General features: G+C 27.6%; 1 protein-coding gene across 8 annotated transcripts; it reads right to left on the reverse strand.

Annotated features, from left to right (window-relative positions):
• Positions 1 to 238: 238 nt before the first annotated feature.
• Positions 239 to 8,408, reverse strand: LOC111309133 (BRASSINOSTEROID INSENSITIVE 1-associated receptor kinase 1-like). 8 transcript variants are annotated; one of them, XR_016330401.1, is made up of 12 exons: positions 8,022 to 8,408; positions 7,303 to 7,435; positions 7,134 to 7,205; positions 6,479 to 6,622; positions 5,448 to 5,591; positions 3,717 to 3,788; positions 3,546 to 3,617; positions 3,330 to 3,406; positions 2,733 to 2,858; positions 2,310 to 2,651; positions 1,152 to 1,922; positions 239 to 914 (listed from the first exon to the last, which is right to left on the reverse strand). XR_016330401.1 is itself a non-coding variant. In XM_089748577.1 (12 exons), exons 1-12 carry the CDS (start codon positions 8,098 to 8,100, stop codon positions 606 to 608), a joined length of 1,932 nt encoding a protein of 643 aa, XP_089604703.1. In that variant the 5' UTR covers positions 8,101 to 8,408; the 3' UTR covers positions 239 to 605. The 8 variants fall into 8 exon arrangements, 7 of the variants coding, with proteins under 7 accessions (XP_089604703.1, XP_089604723.1, XP_089604696.1 ...); XM_089748577.1 differs by having other exon boundaries at positions 1,528 to 1,922; positions 3,750 to 3,788; XM_089748597.1 differs by having other exon boundaries at positions 1,622 to 1,922.
• Positions 8,409 to 15,801: the final 7,393 nt, after the last annotated feature.

Below are 15,801 nucleotides of genomic sequence, written 5' to 3' on the forward strand. Positions count from 1 at the left end.
AATTTAAAAATTCAAAAAATACTTAGATCAATGACTTTTAACAGTTTTAAAATTTACTATTTTACATACAAAAAGATAGATAAATGATCATCTTGATATATAATTATTATCTATAAATAATAAATTTTATGTCAATCTAATATATTTTTCACTGAAACAAAGTTTAAATGTTATAAAGTTCAAATTTTTTTTGGCCACTGAGTTAATTTTAAAAATTTGTACAACATACAACTACAAATTCAATATAATTATTCTGTATAAATAAATGTTCAAGTGCAACTTATGTGACTACCACAATCCTCGCTTACAGATAAAAAAAAAAAAGGAAGAGGCTTTTTTCCCTCACAACGGGCCTTTTCGTAAAGGTTGACTCTTGTTCTTTTTGAAAATTAGCTGTAAGTCAGGAAATGATCGAAACTGTAGTATATAAATTATAAAAACAGGATAAATGGGGCCAAAAAAGAAACCAAAATGAAAAACTACATGCGCAAATGTGAACAATGCGAATCCAAAATACAAAACCAACCCTGCCTGAAGACCTATTTGCAGAAGTGGTCATCTAGGAGGGATGTGAGATGTGGAGTCTGAAATTATCCAATTAGTATTCAGGCGGTTGGGTACTCATGGCTGAACATTTCTTCCTCCTCCCACTCTTCCCATCTTTCAGCCAAGCCGTTATGGTTAAGCTCTTGGCCAAACATTTCTTCTTTCTGCCACTCTTCCCATCTTTCAACCAAGCCATCACCCTCCAGCATCATGATGACTTCAGACATCTTAGGTCGTTTCACTGGGGAGCCCTGAGTGCACAAAAGAGCCACCTGGATTAGCTGTTCCACTTCTTCAACTATGTAATTACCCTCAAGATCCAAATCAACCAGCCTTTCCAACCTCCTGTCTTTCACATGCCCTTTTACCTGAAATTTCAGCATCGCTGTCAAGTTTAAGGGGAAAAAAAAGAAACAGAAACCATTTGTACCATTGATAAGCTTCACTTGAATTTGACATAATTGCGGTTGACAAAGATGTGAATCTTAATGGCATCAAAAAAAAAAAAAATGCAGCAGAGATCAATGTCAAGATTGTAGTAGTTAATTACATAGGCATCCAAAAACCATTTGTTTTAAACCAACTTCATTTAAAAACAAGCATACCCAAAATTAGTGAACAGAAAGGATCTTAGGAACCCCGGCGTATCTTGACTGCTAGCAACTTCAAGAAAAGAAAAGATAGCATCACCCAACAACCATTTTATATTTTCTTTTTCCCTCTTCACCTTGTAGAGAAAACAATTTCAAGTTTCAAGTATTTCTGCTTTTCTGCTTTTGCATTTTCACCTTGCAAGGAAAATAAAATAGAGCTTCACTGTGTTATAAGGGTAGTTCTGCTATACTGTACTTTTATCTGTTGCTTTTGGCCAACCAAGTGAAACAAGAATTGAATAATTCCAACACTAGACAAGAATGACAAAAGTCAAACTGTGAAATGCACCACGATTGAGACACATGTAATAGGAAAAACAGTATATACCCAGTCAAGCAACATGACATCTTCATCATTTGCAAGCCGAGCAAGATTGAAAGCCTTCTGTCCTGTAAGGAGTTCAAGAAGCATAACACCATACCCAAAAACATCAGTTTTCTCTGATGACTTTCCAGTTGATAGGTATTCAGGAGCTATATGACCAATTGTGCCACGAACAGCAGTTGTCACATGAGTATCTTTATAGTCCATCAGTTTGGCCAGCCCAAAGTCTCGAACTACTGCTTCAAATTCCTCATCCAACAATATTTTTGCAGCCTTCACATCACAGTGTATAATCTTAGGATCACAATGATCATGCAAATATGCAAGCCCCCTTGCAGCTCCCACTGCAATCCGTTTCCTTATAGCCCAATCAAGTGGTGATTGAGACTCCGGACGCCCTAGAGAATGTAAAAATCAGATGAACAGATGGTCCATTGTAACAAGAAGAGATCACAAAGTATTTGGATTCCATGAATTTCTCAAAATTCCACTTGGATTCAAAGACAATCCACATTTACCAAATGTATGAAATTATCAGAAGAAAGTCAAAATGTTTTAGATCGAGACTATGATATGTGATCAGTGGTTCAAAATTTATTCTCAAACTACAGAAACAATAGAGCAGATATTGATATATGAAGCTCACACAAGAATAAATAGTTTACATCTGAAATGAATTGGTAACCAGAAGAAAACATATAAAATAAATAACACACATAATATAAATGCAATGCATAAACAGGAAACATGACTAATGAAATAAATAAGGAAACAACAGCCCGTACCTCTTAAACAGGATTCAACACTACCATTAACCATAAAGGGATAGACTAGCAGCCATTCTGTAGGGGTCATGCAAAAGCCACGGAGACGTAGCAAATTCCGATGCACAGCCATACTTATCATTTCTACCTCTTTTTGGAACTGCAACTCTCCACCTGGAGTACGGTCATCTTTAAATCTTTTTGCTGCCACCAGAGAACCATCAGCTAAGCGACCTTTGTAAACTTCACCAAAACCACCTCTACCCAGAATGTTTTTGTTGCTAAAGTTATCTGTTGCCACTTGTAGTTCACTCAAAGAAAACCTTTGAAGTTTTCCCAAATGAACTTCTAGGACCTCCTCAGCTATAAAGAAAATTAGAAAAATGAAGACATGCATGCAACGGCATAGTATCAATTAAAACTATCTTTTGAAAAATCACTAACCAGGTACATTAAAGAAATGATCCTGTGGTTTCCTTCTATGCCTCCAAGCAAGTAAAATTGCAGGAGCAGCAAAAAGCAGGGTAGCTCCAGCAGCAACTCCAGCAATAGCACCAGTGGCACTATTACCTGCCAGTATAAGTTAGATAAATATAGATACTGCCAAGACACCTGCAACACCAATACTCATAACTATTACTAACATTTTCAGCTGGTAACAACACCAATGCAGGAGGCAACATTTCAACTGAGAGAACTTCTGGACTGGGGGTATTAGAGGTGGAGCTCATGTTCTAGCCCACTAAGGAACCTAAAGCCGTTCCTAGGTACATCATCAGATTTTAGATCTGAACTCAAAGGTAAATTCTTAAAAAACAGACCCAGATGTAAGGAAGTTCAGGATGTAATATACTCAACCTACAGCAATTCTTAGTATGTTACAGAAACATGGTAATACCAAAACAGTTGTTAATGCAAAGGAGAATTCCATGGAATACCTCAAGAAAAAGAAGAAATACTCATAAAAGAGAAGCAGGCCCCGAAGTTAGGCACAGTTTAGAGTTATTAGCAGTGATAATAATAATAAAATCAATAAAAAACCTGATGGAGTTGGAGCTGTAGGTGAGATAGGAGGTGGTGGAGCAGGTAGAAGATTATTCAGTCGATTATTAGCAAAACTGAGAAAAAAAGATGCAGCAATTTAAGACACTGGCCTGAGAGTATTAAAGATAAAAAAAATGGGAAAAAGCAGTGGTGGTGAGCGTCAGGAGTCGGGTGATAGGGTGAGAGCAAAATGAGATAGAATAGGCAAAAAACCTGAAAGGTGTAAATACTGGAAAGGAACCATTAACTGGAATATCACCTACTAGCTGATTGTTTGAAAGATCCCTGCGTCACATAATATAACATCTCACACAATTATTATGTTGTTCTAGAAGTTAAGGTTGAACTGGCTAATGCAAAAAAAAATCTGACAGCACCACTCACAGCACTTGCAGTGACTTAAGAGTAGTTAAGGACCTAGGAATTTGTCCAGACAATTTGTTGTTGTTGAGACGCCTATTCCACAGAAAGAAAGCATTAATTATATTGCATATTGATGAGATGATCAGATACGTAACAGATAAAAACTCATGCTTAGGGAATAATATTAGCACAGATATAATTAAAAGAAAAAATCTATGGCACTAAAGAAACCATTTCTATATCTATATAGCCCATATCACCTAAGAATAACTGGCCCAACAACCTTTTAACCTAAACCATGTGGCCCCCCAAAGCTTAAGCTCCAGTAGCTAATAATAATTGACTTGGATCCCTATATGGGTTTTAAGGACACTCACATCAGATGTAGTAAGGGTATCACAGCCCAACCACTAAAATTCTTGATGTCCACGTCAAGGCAACACATCATGATCACATTTAACACCCACTCCACAATACCAAGATCTCACTAGCGCAAAATGAGAGCCCACAACGGGCTAGTTTTTGTGAGTTATGATCCACTGTGAGCCAGAATGCCAAAAAGCATCTCACAAGCGTAGGTATAAGTCTAACATATACCCAACGAGGTATTTGGGGGATTACAATGTCATCACCTAGAATTCACTCAGTTTAATGTTTTCCTCCTGTTGGTTGTTACACTTGATGTCCAAACAACATCATGAATAAAGAAGAGAAGAAAGGAATACAGTACAGAACTTCGGAGTTAACACCAACAACCACAGTGGAAGGGATTTGGTATTTGGACCTTAGCTAGTCTTTGGTACCATGATGGTCCATTTGTAAGTTCGTTAGATAAAAGTTATCCTTTCTGGAAGCTCACAACTAAACAATGGGTTTTTCAGCAATCAAAATGTCCTCTCAGTTCAGTGTCATTGGTAGTTTTAGGTTTTTATTCCTAATCTAATAATTTTAGCTGTCCTAATCCAATTATGATTAGCTAAGTCCATGCAAATACATATTTTTATCCCCTTTTTTTTAGATTTAGTAGACTTCTATAATGATGCATACTGATAAATTCTTGGAGGGCTCTAAAGTTGTGAAATTAAGATTCCATTTGATTGATATTTTTGCTATTCGCTTTTTATTTTTTAAAAATTTCTAACCAAATGCAAACGATAAAACGCAATATTATAATAGATTTTAAATGGACAAAATAGCTTAAAATGTGAAACCAATTATAATATTATCGGTCTATATAGAAGTAGGATCATGCATTTTGTCATCTACAAGATCTATATACTTTGTCTACAATCCTTCAAATTTTTAATCGCTTTTGCATCTAAATGAGCTTTTTGATTTTTTAAAGCAAATAGCAAAAAAGCTAACTGAACGAAGCCTAAATAATTCCTTGTTCTTCTCTGTATTGCTAAAATGTTCTGAGTTGGGGGAAGGGTTGAAAGACATGCACTAAATTACAGTATCCCAATAGGTTTACCTCTTATCCACTCTGTCCTATAAAAACCTACTAAAAGAACATTCTGCATGTGTAGGAAGAGAAGAGGAAATACATAACATATTATAAAGCACATACATTTCTACTAATAAAACCATTTACCAATCCAATTCAGCAAGCAATATATCAACATGTAAAAGCTGTCTAGATATACTAAAACAGATATAACTAAGCTGTCTAGATATACTAAAACAGATATAACTAGAAAGCAAGAGAACAAAGAAATTAGATAAATTAACCACATAAAAATGTGTTCGTACAGGGTATGTAGTTTTGGAAGCTTGCCCAGAGTAGTTGGAATGTTCCCGGTTAAAGCATTCCAGGAAAGATCCAAGCTCACCAAGTTTATCAAATTTCCAAGCTCCTCTGGGGTTATTCCAGATATGTTATTGTTATAAAGCCTCCTGTCATGAAAAATTGACTTAATAATTCTTGGACAAAGTCACAAAGCTAGTTCAATAGAAGCACATAATTCAAGTATCTTTGTATGAAATGTGCAACCAAATCAAATGGAATGCAACCATCTTCATGATTAAGCATAAGCAATAAAAACCAGTGCATAGCAAAAAAAGCACACAAAATCTGTGCTCTCAAATATTTTTACTTTTTCTAAGGTTGAGTGCCAGAATTTCACCATGAGTTTAAACTCAGGTATTTTTCTAGCAAGTTATGATTATTCGATATTACACAGTTACAAATTTAAGAAAAATGATTCCCAATGAAACTTATCTACTACAACCAAGTATTGGGAAAGAATCTAAAGGAAGCCCTAAACAATAAAAAAAGTCAATTAATTATTTGGCAAAGCATCATTTTGTCATCTAAAAGAACTATATATTTTGTCTACAATCCTTCAAATTTTTATTTGCTTTTGCATCTAAATGCTCTTTTTGCTTTTTTAAAGCAAATAGCCAAAAAGACAACTAAACGGAGCCTAAATAATTCCTTCTTCTTCTCTGTATTGCTAAAATGTTCTGAGTTGGGGGAAGGGTTGTAAGACATGAACTAAATTTCAGTATCCCAATAGATTTACCTACCATCCATTCTTGTCCTGTAAAAACCTACTAAAAGAACATTCTGCATGCGTAGGAAGAGAAGAGGAAATACATAACATAACATATTATAAAGCACATACATTTCTAATAATAAAACCATTTACCAATCCAATTCAGCAAGCAATATATCAACACGTAAAAGCTGTCTAGATATACTAAAACACATACGACTAGAAAGCAAGAGAACAAAGAAATTAGATAAATTAACCACATAAAAATGTAAAATGTGTTCATACAGGATACGTAGTTTTGGAAGCTTGCCCAGAGTAGTTGGAATGTTCCCGGTTAAAGCATTCAAGGAAAGATCCAAGCTCACCGAGTTTATCAAATTTCCAAGCTCCTCTGGGATTATTCCAGATATGTTATTGCCATAAAGCCCCCTGTCATAAAAAATTGACTCAGTAATTCTTGGACAAAGTCACAAAGGTAGTTCAATAGAAGCACATAATTCAAGTATTTGTATGAAATGTGCAACCAAATCCAATGGAATGCAACCATCTTCATGATTAAGCATAACCAATAAAAACCAGTGCATAGCGAAAAAAGCACACAAAATTTGTGCTCTAAAATATTTTTATTTTTTCTAAGGTTGAGTGCTGGAGTTTCACCCTGAGTTTAAACTCAGGTATTTTTCTAACAAGATATGATTATTCGATTTTATACAGTTACAAATTTAAGAAAAATGATTTCCAATGAAACTTATCTACTACAACCAAATCTTGGAAAAGAATCTAAAGGAAGCCCTAAATAATAAAAAAAGTCATTAATTATTTGGCAAAGCATGCTGCTGTTCTGTTTTTCCTTTATTTATTTATTTATCTTTTGCTGCTTAAAAGAATTCTAACAATGTGGAGCAGCATGTAATCACCAGGGCAAAAGCTATCCACTTACAGATACTGCAAATTCATAAGCTGCCCGATCTGTGGAACCAATTGACCAGATAGACCCGCATTCCCAAGATCACTAAATTGACAAAGGAAAAGCATTTATTAAGCCAAACTAGAAACTCGAAAGTAACATCAACTGCAGTAGCAAAAAGGTATATTATAAGAAAACTTACACTCTTGTTACACTTTTTTCACTATTACACGTGACATGAAACCATGTGCAAGGATTAACAAGGGTTGAGTCCCAACTTTGCAACACATTATTTGGGTCAATCAAATTGGCCTTCAAAGCATTCAAAGCATCACCTGTTTCATTACATAAACCGAAAACTCCAATGGAGATCAAATCATATTATGAAACTATTTAAACAGTTGGGATGGGCCAAAACTCAACCATAAGTTGGAAGGTTCATCACAATAAACATAATACTATCCAGACGTCAGACATTGATGAAGAAAAAGCATTGGTTAATTTCACCTAACTGAATATGGAGAATTAGAACGTAAATCATATCCAAAATTTTTGCAGAAATTAATCATTACGAAGCGTGCAACTATCCCTTCAGTCATGTCACTTAGTGCACTGAGGCTAATTGAAATTTAAAACAAGCAGTCAAGCCTCATGCCACTTCTAAACCAATCCAAAATTGCTACTAATTTCTTCTAATTTGAATCTCATAAAAAAATCAGAATACAAAAATAAAAAAATAAAAAATGAAAAAATTGTATAAAATAATTTCATCATTCCAAGATATATAATTTTTATTTAAATTATATCACATAATCATATTATTAAAAAAATTATAATAAATTATAATTTTTTTAATAATATGATTATATAAACTCAATTGTTTCATTCAATCTTTTACCCAAAAAAAAAAATATAACGAACCTTCCGCATTTCCCGCAACTCTGAAAACCAAATACAACACCAAAATCAACCATGAACAAACGGAGATGAATCGCTCCATCAATTTTTTTCCACTTTTGATTTGAAGAGTTAAATCCCCAAAATCGTCATCAATCTTCCACTTTGACGAATCGTTGACCCATCAATTCGGTCTAAAACGGGCATCCGAAATCACACACATATTGGTCGTTGACCGAGTCAAGGAGCAAAAAAACAAAACGAAAACAAACAATAAACTTCGAAAAGACTCTTCTCTGAATAAAAAAGCCAAGTGTAAAAGGAAAAAAAAGATCGTTCCATCAAAGATTCCAGAAAATTCTTGGCTGTCTTTTTTTCTCTCTCTTTGTCTGACATAACAAAATTATCTTCTTCTTTTTTTTATTTTCTCTCTGAATTTTGGAGGAAATTGGAGAGAGAGATTGTGTTTGGTAAGGGGCAAAGAAGGAAAAAGAAGGGAAGGGAGGAATGTGAGGGGTTTTCTGTTTTTGGGGTAGAGTTTTTTCAACTACGAAAATGCTAGATTAGAACAGAGTTTTTTTTTTTTTTTTTTTTTTTTTCTCTTTCTTTCTGGAATTTTATTTTTATTTATCAATTTTATTGTTAAATTTACATAATTAAAAAAATAACAAATGAGAGATAAAAAAAATAAATGAAGGTAATACGTGAATATTTTAATTGATTTTATTTTTTTATAAAATTTATTTAATTAAAAAAAAGTACAAAAACAAAAAAAAATAAAAAATAATAAAAGTTTATAAATGGTGCCAGAACATTCTAATTTAAAATATATATAATAATAATATACATATATATATATATACACATAAAAATAATTGAGAAAAAGTATCCTAACACGTTTCCATGATCTCGTTTTTTTTCAAAAAAAGAAAAACCTAAATTTCGTCTCAACTCGGTTTTTGATTAAAAAGATTATTCTTTTATCGGGTTAAAATAAATCAAAATTTATTGAATTAGAATTATTTTAGTGTATTCTTCGAAGAACATATTTTTTTAAAAATTTATTTAATTAAAAATTGAATGTCCCACATAACCATTTCTATTGCCCTCTTTTTTTTTTCATAAAATTAATTTAACTTAAAAAATCATAAAAACAAAAGAAAAACGTAAAAGAAAAAATAAAAAAAAAGTAAAAAATAAAAATAAAAAATGAAAATAAAATAAAACTCACTGGGTTAGAACATGACATTTTATTTAAGTTTAAAATGTTAATATATTAAATTAAGATATTAAAAATTAATCCAATTAATTAAAAATAAAAAAATTTAGGAAAAAAGAAACAAACAAATAAAAGAGAAAAAATCAAAAGAAATAAAAAAATAGAGATTATCATACTGTTGTATAAACATCCAAATCGAGCTAAAAATATTAATATCTTAAAGTAAGATATAAAATAATAACTTAATTAATAAAATACATACATATAAATATAAAATTAAATAGATAATGAAATATAGATAAAAAATATTTTTTTAATCAATAATATCAAATGAAAATCACTAAAAAATTTCATAATATTAAAAAATATTTATCAAATATTAAAAAAATAAATAAATGACTTAACACATGATATATTTTAAGAATCAAGTGAGTCATACAAAAAATTTTAAAATCATTAAAATATTTATTAAATATATAAAAATAATAAAAAAATGTAAAAAAGTAAAAAAAAAAAAAACAAATACATGATATAACTTTCATATCATGTGAGTTCATAAAAAAATTTAAAATCTAAAAAAATATTTATAAAAATGTAAAAAAAACAAAAAACAAAAGAAAAAAAGGTAAAAAAGAAAAATTAGGATAAAGCAAGTCCCACTTTTAAAACTTTAAACGTAATTTTCATAGATGTTATAACGATTAAACACAAGTCTTTAATTGAAAAAAAAAAAATAAAGATATTACAAAATAAACCTATCATTTATACTGTTCTATTATTTCTACCAGAACAGTAGAAACATTTCTTCCTGGCAGCCTGACTAGAACAGTAGTGAAGAGATATTCTTCCCATATCTACTGATCCATATAATATAAACTGCAGTAAAAGGTGTTAGATATACAAGGAAAGCAAAATGAGCAATGGAAATGCAGTATAAAAACACAATGAACAACAAGAACGCTCCATATTTAAGACTTCTTATTGTTTTTCCTTTGGGTGCCTAATTCTCCGTATCGAAACTGTTAGAACTAATTCAAGCTCACGAAGTCACTGATTTACGCTTAAAACTAAAATTAAAGCTGAAACCCATTGAACCCAAATTGTTGGGGTTATTACCGATAATAGAGCCTCGTCAGAGTTGCATTTGGTGGTGGCTGAAGCTGGTCTGGTTCTGGTTGCCCATGCGTGGAGAGGAGGCTGCACTGTTTGAGAGAGGAACTACACTCTTCCCTCACAAACTGAAGTTAGTAATGTTCAATGTACTAGCATTACATACATGGAGAGGATGAGTGTAGGGACCCTCTCATTTACTTGCAATGTCCCATCCCATTATGGGATCTATACAAGAACAACAACATATCACATTTAATTAATATAACACCACTATAATTATTCATAATTTAACGTTAATTAACCTCTGAATTAATTGACTTTATTTGTCTATAATATAAAATAAAATAAATGCAACAATCTCTCACAACACAAGCCAAATTTGAATATTTTGAAAATATAGCATAACTTATATATACAAAGTTGTACATTTAAAATCCAAATTCGAATACACAAAATGATTGTAATCAAAATTGTCAAATACCAATAAATAGTTGAATCATCATATAACAAAATGAACATTTATAAATATCAAAATACATTATACCAATATAGTTCAAATGTATGGACTTATATGCTCATTACAATCACAAGTATTTATAAGTCTCAAAATGTATTATATTAATAGGAAACATATATATAGATTTGTCTATACTTTACCAACAGTAGTAAGTATTTATGAGCCCTTAAAATACTGGGGATTCAACTATGATTACTAGTAGAAACAAACCTTGAATTTTCATCTTGAGTGTTAGGATAATAAAAATACCATGAACTTAATAAAACCAATGATAGGGAGATCAAAAGTTGTACATACCACACTTATGATGATTTATTATTAATTTATTGATGATTTAATAAAAAATTATCAATGATTAATTAATTTATTATTAAATTATCACTTATTTACAATTAACTTATTAGTAATTATTACTATGTTATTAGTGAGTTACTATTAAGTTATCAATTTATTATTAAATTATTAATAATTTACTATTATATTATTATGTATTTACTATTATATTATCATTGATTTACTGCTTACTTTTCTATTATTTATTACTAAATTATTCATGATTCACTATCAAGTTATTACTGAATTATATTAAATTATCTATGATTTAATATTAAGTTATCACTGATTAATTATTAAGTTATCGATAATTTACTATTAAGTTAGATTAATTTACTTTTATGTTTTCAATAATTAAGTATTAAATTATCAATTATTTATTACTATGTTATCATTGATTTACCCATAAATTATTTATGTTTTACTATGTACTATCAATTAATTAGTATTAAACATAAACATATTTACTATTAAATTATTAGTAATTTATTATTAAATTATCATTAATTTACCACTAAGTTATCAATAATAAACTACCAAGTTATCACATATTTTATAATAAGTTATCATTGATTTATTGCTATAATGTTTTACAGTTACAACTATATTATAATTGATTTGCTACTAAATTATTATATATTTATTGTTACGTTATTATCGATTTACTACTAAATTATCAATTATTAACTTCTAAATTATCATGTATTTACTATTAAGTTATCACTAATTTATTATTTAGTTATTTTTTATTTAGTATTAAGTTATCACCTATTAACATTAAGTTATCGATAATTATTACTAAGTTATACTAGTTACTTTTAAAATTTTAATGATTAATTACTAAATTATCAATTATTTACTACTATATTATCATTGATTTGCGTATATCAAGAAAGAATATAATCATAATATATGTTAGATGGTATAATTTGTAAGATACAGAAAGAAATAAAGAAAAAGTTTTAAGTATAGATGCCTCGAAAAGTAACGAGTAAATGCTCTTAATTTGTTATCCGTAGTTTAATACGTAATAATAAGTTAAAATCATAACTTTTTATGCTAATAAAAATATCAAAACTTAAATTAATTAAATATATACAATATATATTAAATCAATATTTTAAAGATATTTTAAAAAAATTTTAGTTCATGACAAAATAGTACATATTAAAATAAGCTTTAATGAATATTTAATTGAATTATTAATGAATGTATTTTTATAACTGTTAGTGAAGTATAATTGCATATAAAATATAAGAAAATTGAAGTGTTATACAACAAAAAAAGTAATAAACTTTATTTTATATTTCTATATTTAAGTATATAATTTTGAATAAAAATATTATTATATATAAGATAAAAGTAATGGAAAATTTTACTAAACAAAATTTATAAAAAATAGACAATAAATTTTAAAAAATTAAATTCACAATAATTACTTTTGTATTTTCCTTCCCAATTTTCTTCTACTAAATGAAAAAAATGATATATTTCTAATTGTTGCGTTATTTTTAAGACCATCATTCAAAATTATTTTTTTGATATTTTGATACCAACAAACTTTTTTACTTGAAAAGAGTAAAAAATATTGTAAGGTATCATAACAATCAAAATAATATTTAACTATATGTTGTATTATTAAATGAGTATAAACAATGATATCTATTTCAAATGAAATATTTGAATTGTTTTCTTTAACTCGTTTAGCAATAACTTAATCAACAAATGAACGATTATAAACTTAATTATCCAAATTAATATTTATGCAATATGAATTTTAAAATCTTTAAAAGAAGATACATCTTTTAATCTTTACAATACTTGAGAATAAAGATTTTCTTTTAAAATTATCATTATTATATCCATAACTTTTGTTCTTAAATTTTCACTATATTATGTTCTCATTTTACTTTAAAATTTATTATCGGTGTCAAAAAGCATACATAAAAATAATATGATTAATTAACTCAAACTTAAACGATTCAAAACTTAAATTGAGTATACAATTTTTTTAATATTTTAAATTTTAATATAATTAAACATTAATATAATACACAGAATTATAAAAATAAACTAACTTAATTTTATTTCAATTAATTTTACAAAGTCAACAATTTAAAAGTTATTTAAAACCCAAAATAATTTAATATATTCATAAATCAAATTGAATAATCACTCAAACATAATGCAATATTTCTAATTAATTTTTTGTAACAATTTAAAAGTTTTGTATTTAAGTTTATTTTTTTCTTTCATTTTCAATGTCTTATTTTTATTATCTTTGTGGTTGAATTAGTTAATTAATTTTTAAGAATATTTCTAAAGTGAAATTGTAATTATAAGTAACTGATTATATTTTTTTTTATTTAGATTTAATATGATTTTGAATCTAGTTTTTAAAACAGAAAAATATGCACTAATTATTAAGTTAAATTTGTTGATATGCATATGTGAATAACTGAGTATACAATAATATAAGTAGATAATAAAACTTAATTCAACCTAATTTATCGTTGATCTTAAATTTAAAATTCTACTAAAGATTATGAAAAGTCAAAATTTAAAATAATTGAAATACTAGATACACAATTAAATAACAATTTATAAAATGAATTTCTTTAATGAATACTTTTAACTTTTAAGTTTAGTTAAATTATAATTTATAATAATATTTTTATATTAAATGTAATAGTAATAATTAATTTAATGAATTTTAATGCTTTTAAACAAATATCACCTAATATGGTAACCTTAATTTCTCAACTAATATAATGAAGAAAATAAATGAGTATACAATATTTTTCCTAATAAAAAAGTTTCTACTAATCCTAAAAAAAATTGAAATCAATATATTTGTATATTCTTAATTGAAATATCAAAAACACTAACTTTGTTTGTAATGTGGAGAAAATAGAACTATTCATAATCAATTAATTTTCCGTCTTATTTTTTTTTTTTTGGTTTAAGATAATTTTTCATTGGTATTATATCTATTGAATGTAATTGTACGTTCTAGTACATTAAAATTTAAAATAAATAATTTTAAAAAATAAAATGAAATAAATTCCTAACCTTGGTACTTGTTATGTTTTTTTTTTCTTAAAATTTTTTTAATTCTTACAATAACAACTTGTTATATAGCACCTATACAATTTATAATGATTTTATTTTCAGCAGTGACAACATAAATTTTTATAAATGAATGTAACTTTGGCATGAATACGTTTAAAAAATGATTTTAATGAATTTTGTCACACCTTGAAATAATTTTACAAAAAATAATTAATCTTACTTCATTTGATAATTTTTTACAAAATAATTCATATTAGGTCGTTCAACCATTTAGATGACCAAAAAGCAAACAGTTTAATACAACTTACAAAGATTAAATCATCTTGAAATAGAAATTAATGGAGGTGAATAATTATTATGACAATTTTGTCTTGAGCAAGTAATACCTCTACCACTTCTTGAATTGTCTAATTCTATATGTGGGACGTCCAACTGAAGTGTTTCAAAAATCATTTAGTGCTAATTGTTGGTGTAGAGTGTGCAATTAATTTACATTTGATTTTATATTAGTTTTTGTTTATAATAATAACAATTATAAATTCTAGAGAAAAAAATACAAAAGAGAATTTAATTATAGAGGTTAGACTAAATTATAAAAATGATATATATTAAAAAATTATTTCAAATGAACTAAAAGGATTCAATTATATTATAATGATCAACTCATAAAATATATAAATAATAAAATCATTAATATACATATATGATTCAATGAATTATGACTTTTTTTAATGAATTTATTTATCAACATAAGCTTCATATGCAATTGTTTTTATAACAATAAATAAACGAACTCCATATAATTGTCTTAATATGTATCTAATTATAAAAAAAAGGTTTAATAGTAAAAAATTTATTTAATTAAAATTTATAAAAAATTTACCAATGATATTTTAATTAATCACTTTTAATATCTTTTTGACTTAAAATTTTATTAAGGGTATTTTTGTTTATCACTTTTAGCACTTTTTAAGTTTAATTATAAAAAGGAGTTTAATAATTAAAAAATTTTCATTTAAATTAAAATTTATAAAAAAATTTACTATAGGTATTTAAAATTTAAATAAAAATTTTAAGTAATTTAATATCACATAGACTCTATTTTTAATTTTAATTGATTAAATTAAACTTAAATATGTTTAATGATAAATTTATTAATTTAAAAATTAAAAAAATATTTAAATCAATCACTTTTAATATTTTAAAATTTACTTTTTTACGTATAAAAAGATAGATAATCGTGATATATAATTATTATCTGAAAATAATAAATTTTATGTCAATATAATATATTTTTCACTGAAACAAAGTTTAAATGTTATAAAGTTTAAATATTTTTTTGGCCATCGAGTTAATTTTAAAATTTTGTACAACATACAACTACATATTCAATATAATTATTCTTTATAAATAAATATTCAAGTGCAACTTATGCGGCGACCACAATCCTCGCTTACTGATAAAAAAACCAAAAAGGAAAAGGCCTTTATCCCTCACAATGGGCCTTTTGGTAAATGTCGAATCTTGTTCTTTTTGAAAATTAGCTGTAA

The sequence above is a fragment of the Durio zibethinus genome, chromosome 2, assembly GCF_047325235.1.
Source record: "Durio zibethinus cultivar Kanyao isolate XHJ-2024 chromosome 2, ASM4732523v1, whole genome shotgun sequence".
NCBI lineage: Eukaryota > Viridiplantae > Streptophyta > Magnoliopsida > Malvales > Malvaceae > Durio > Durio zibethinus.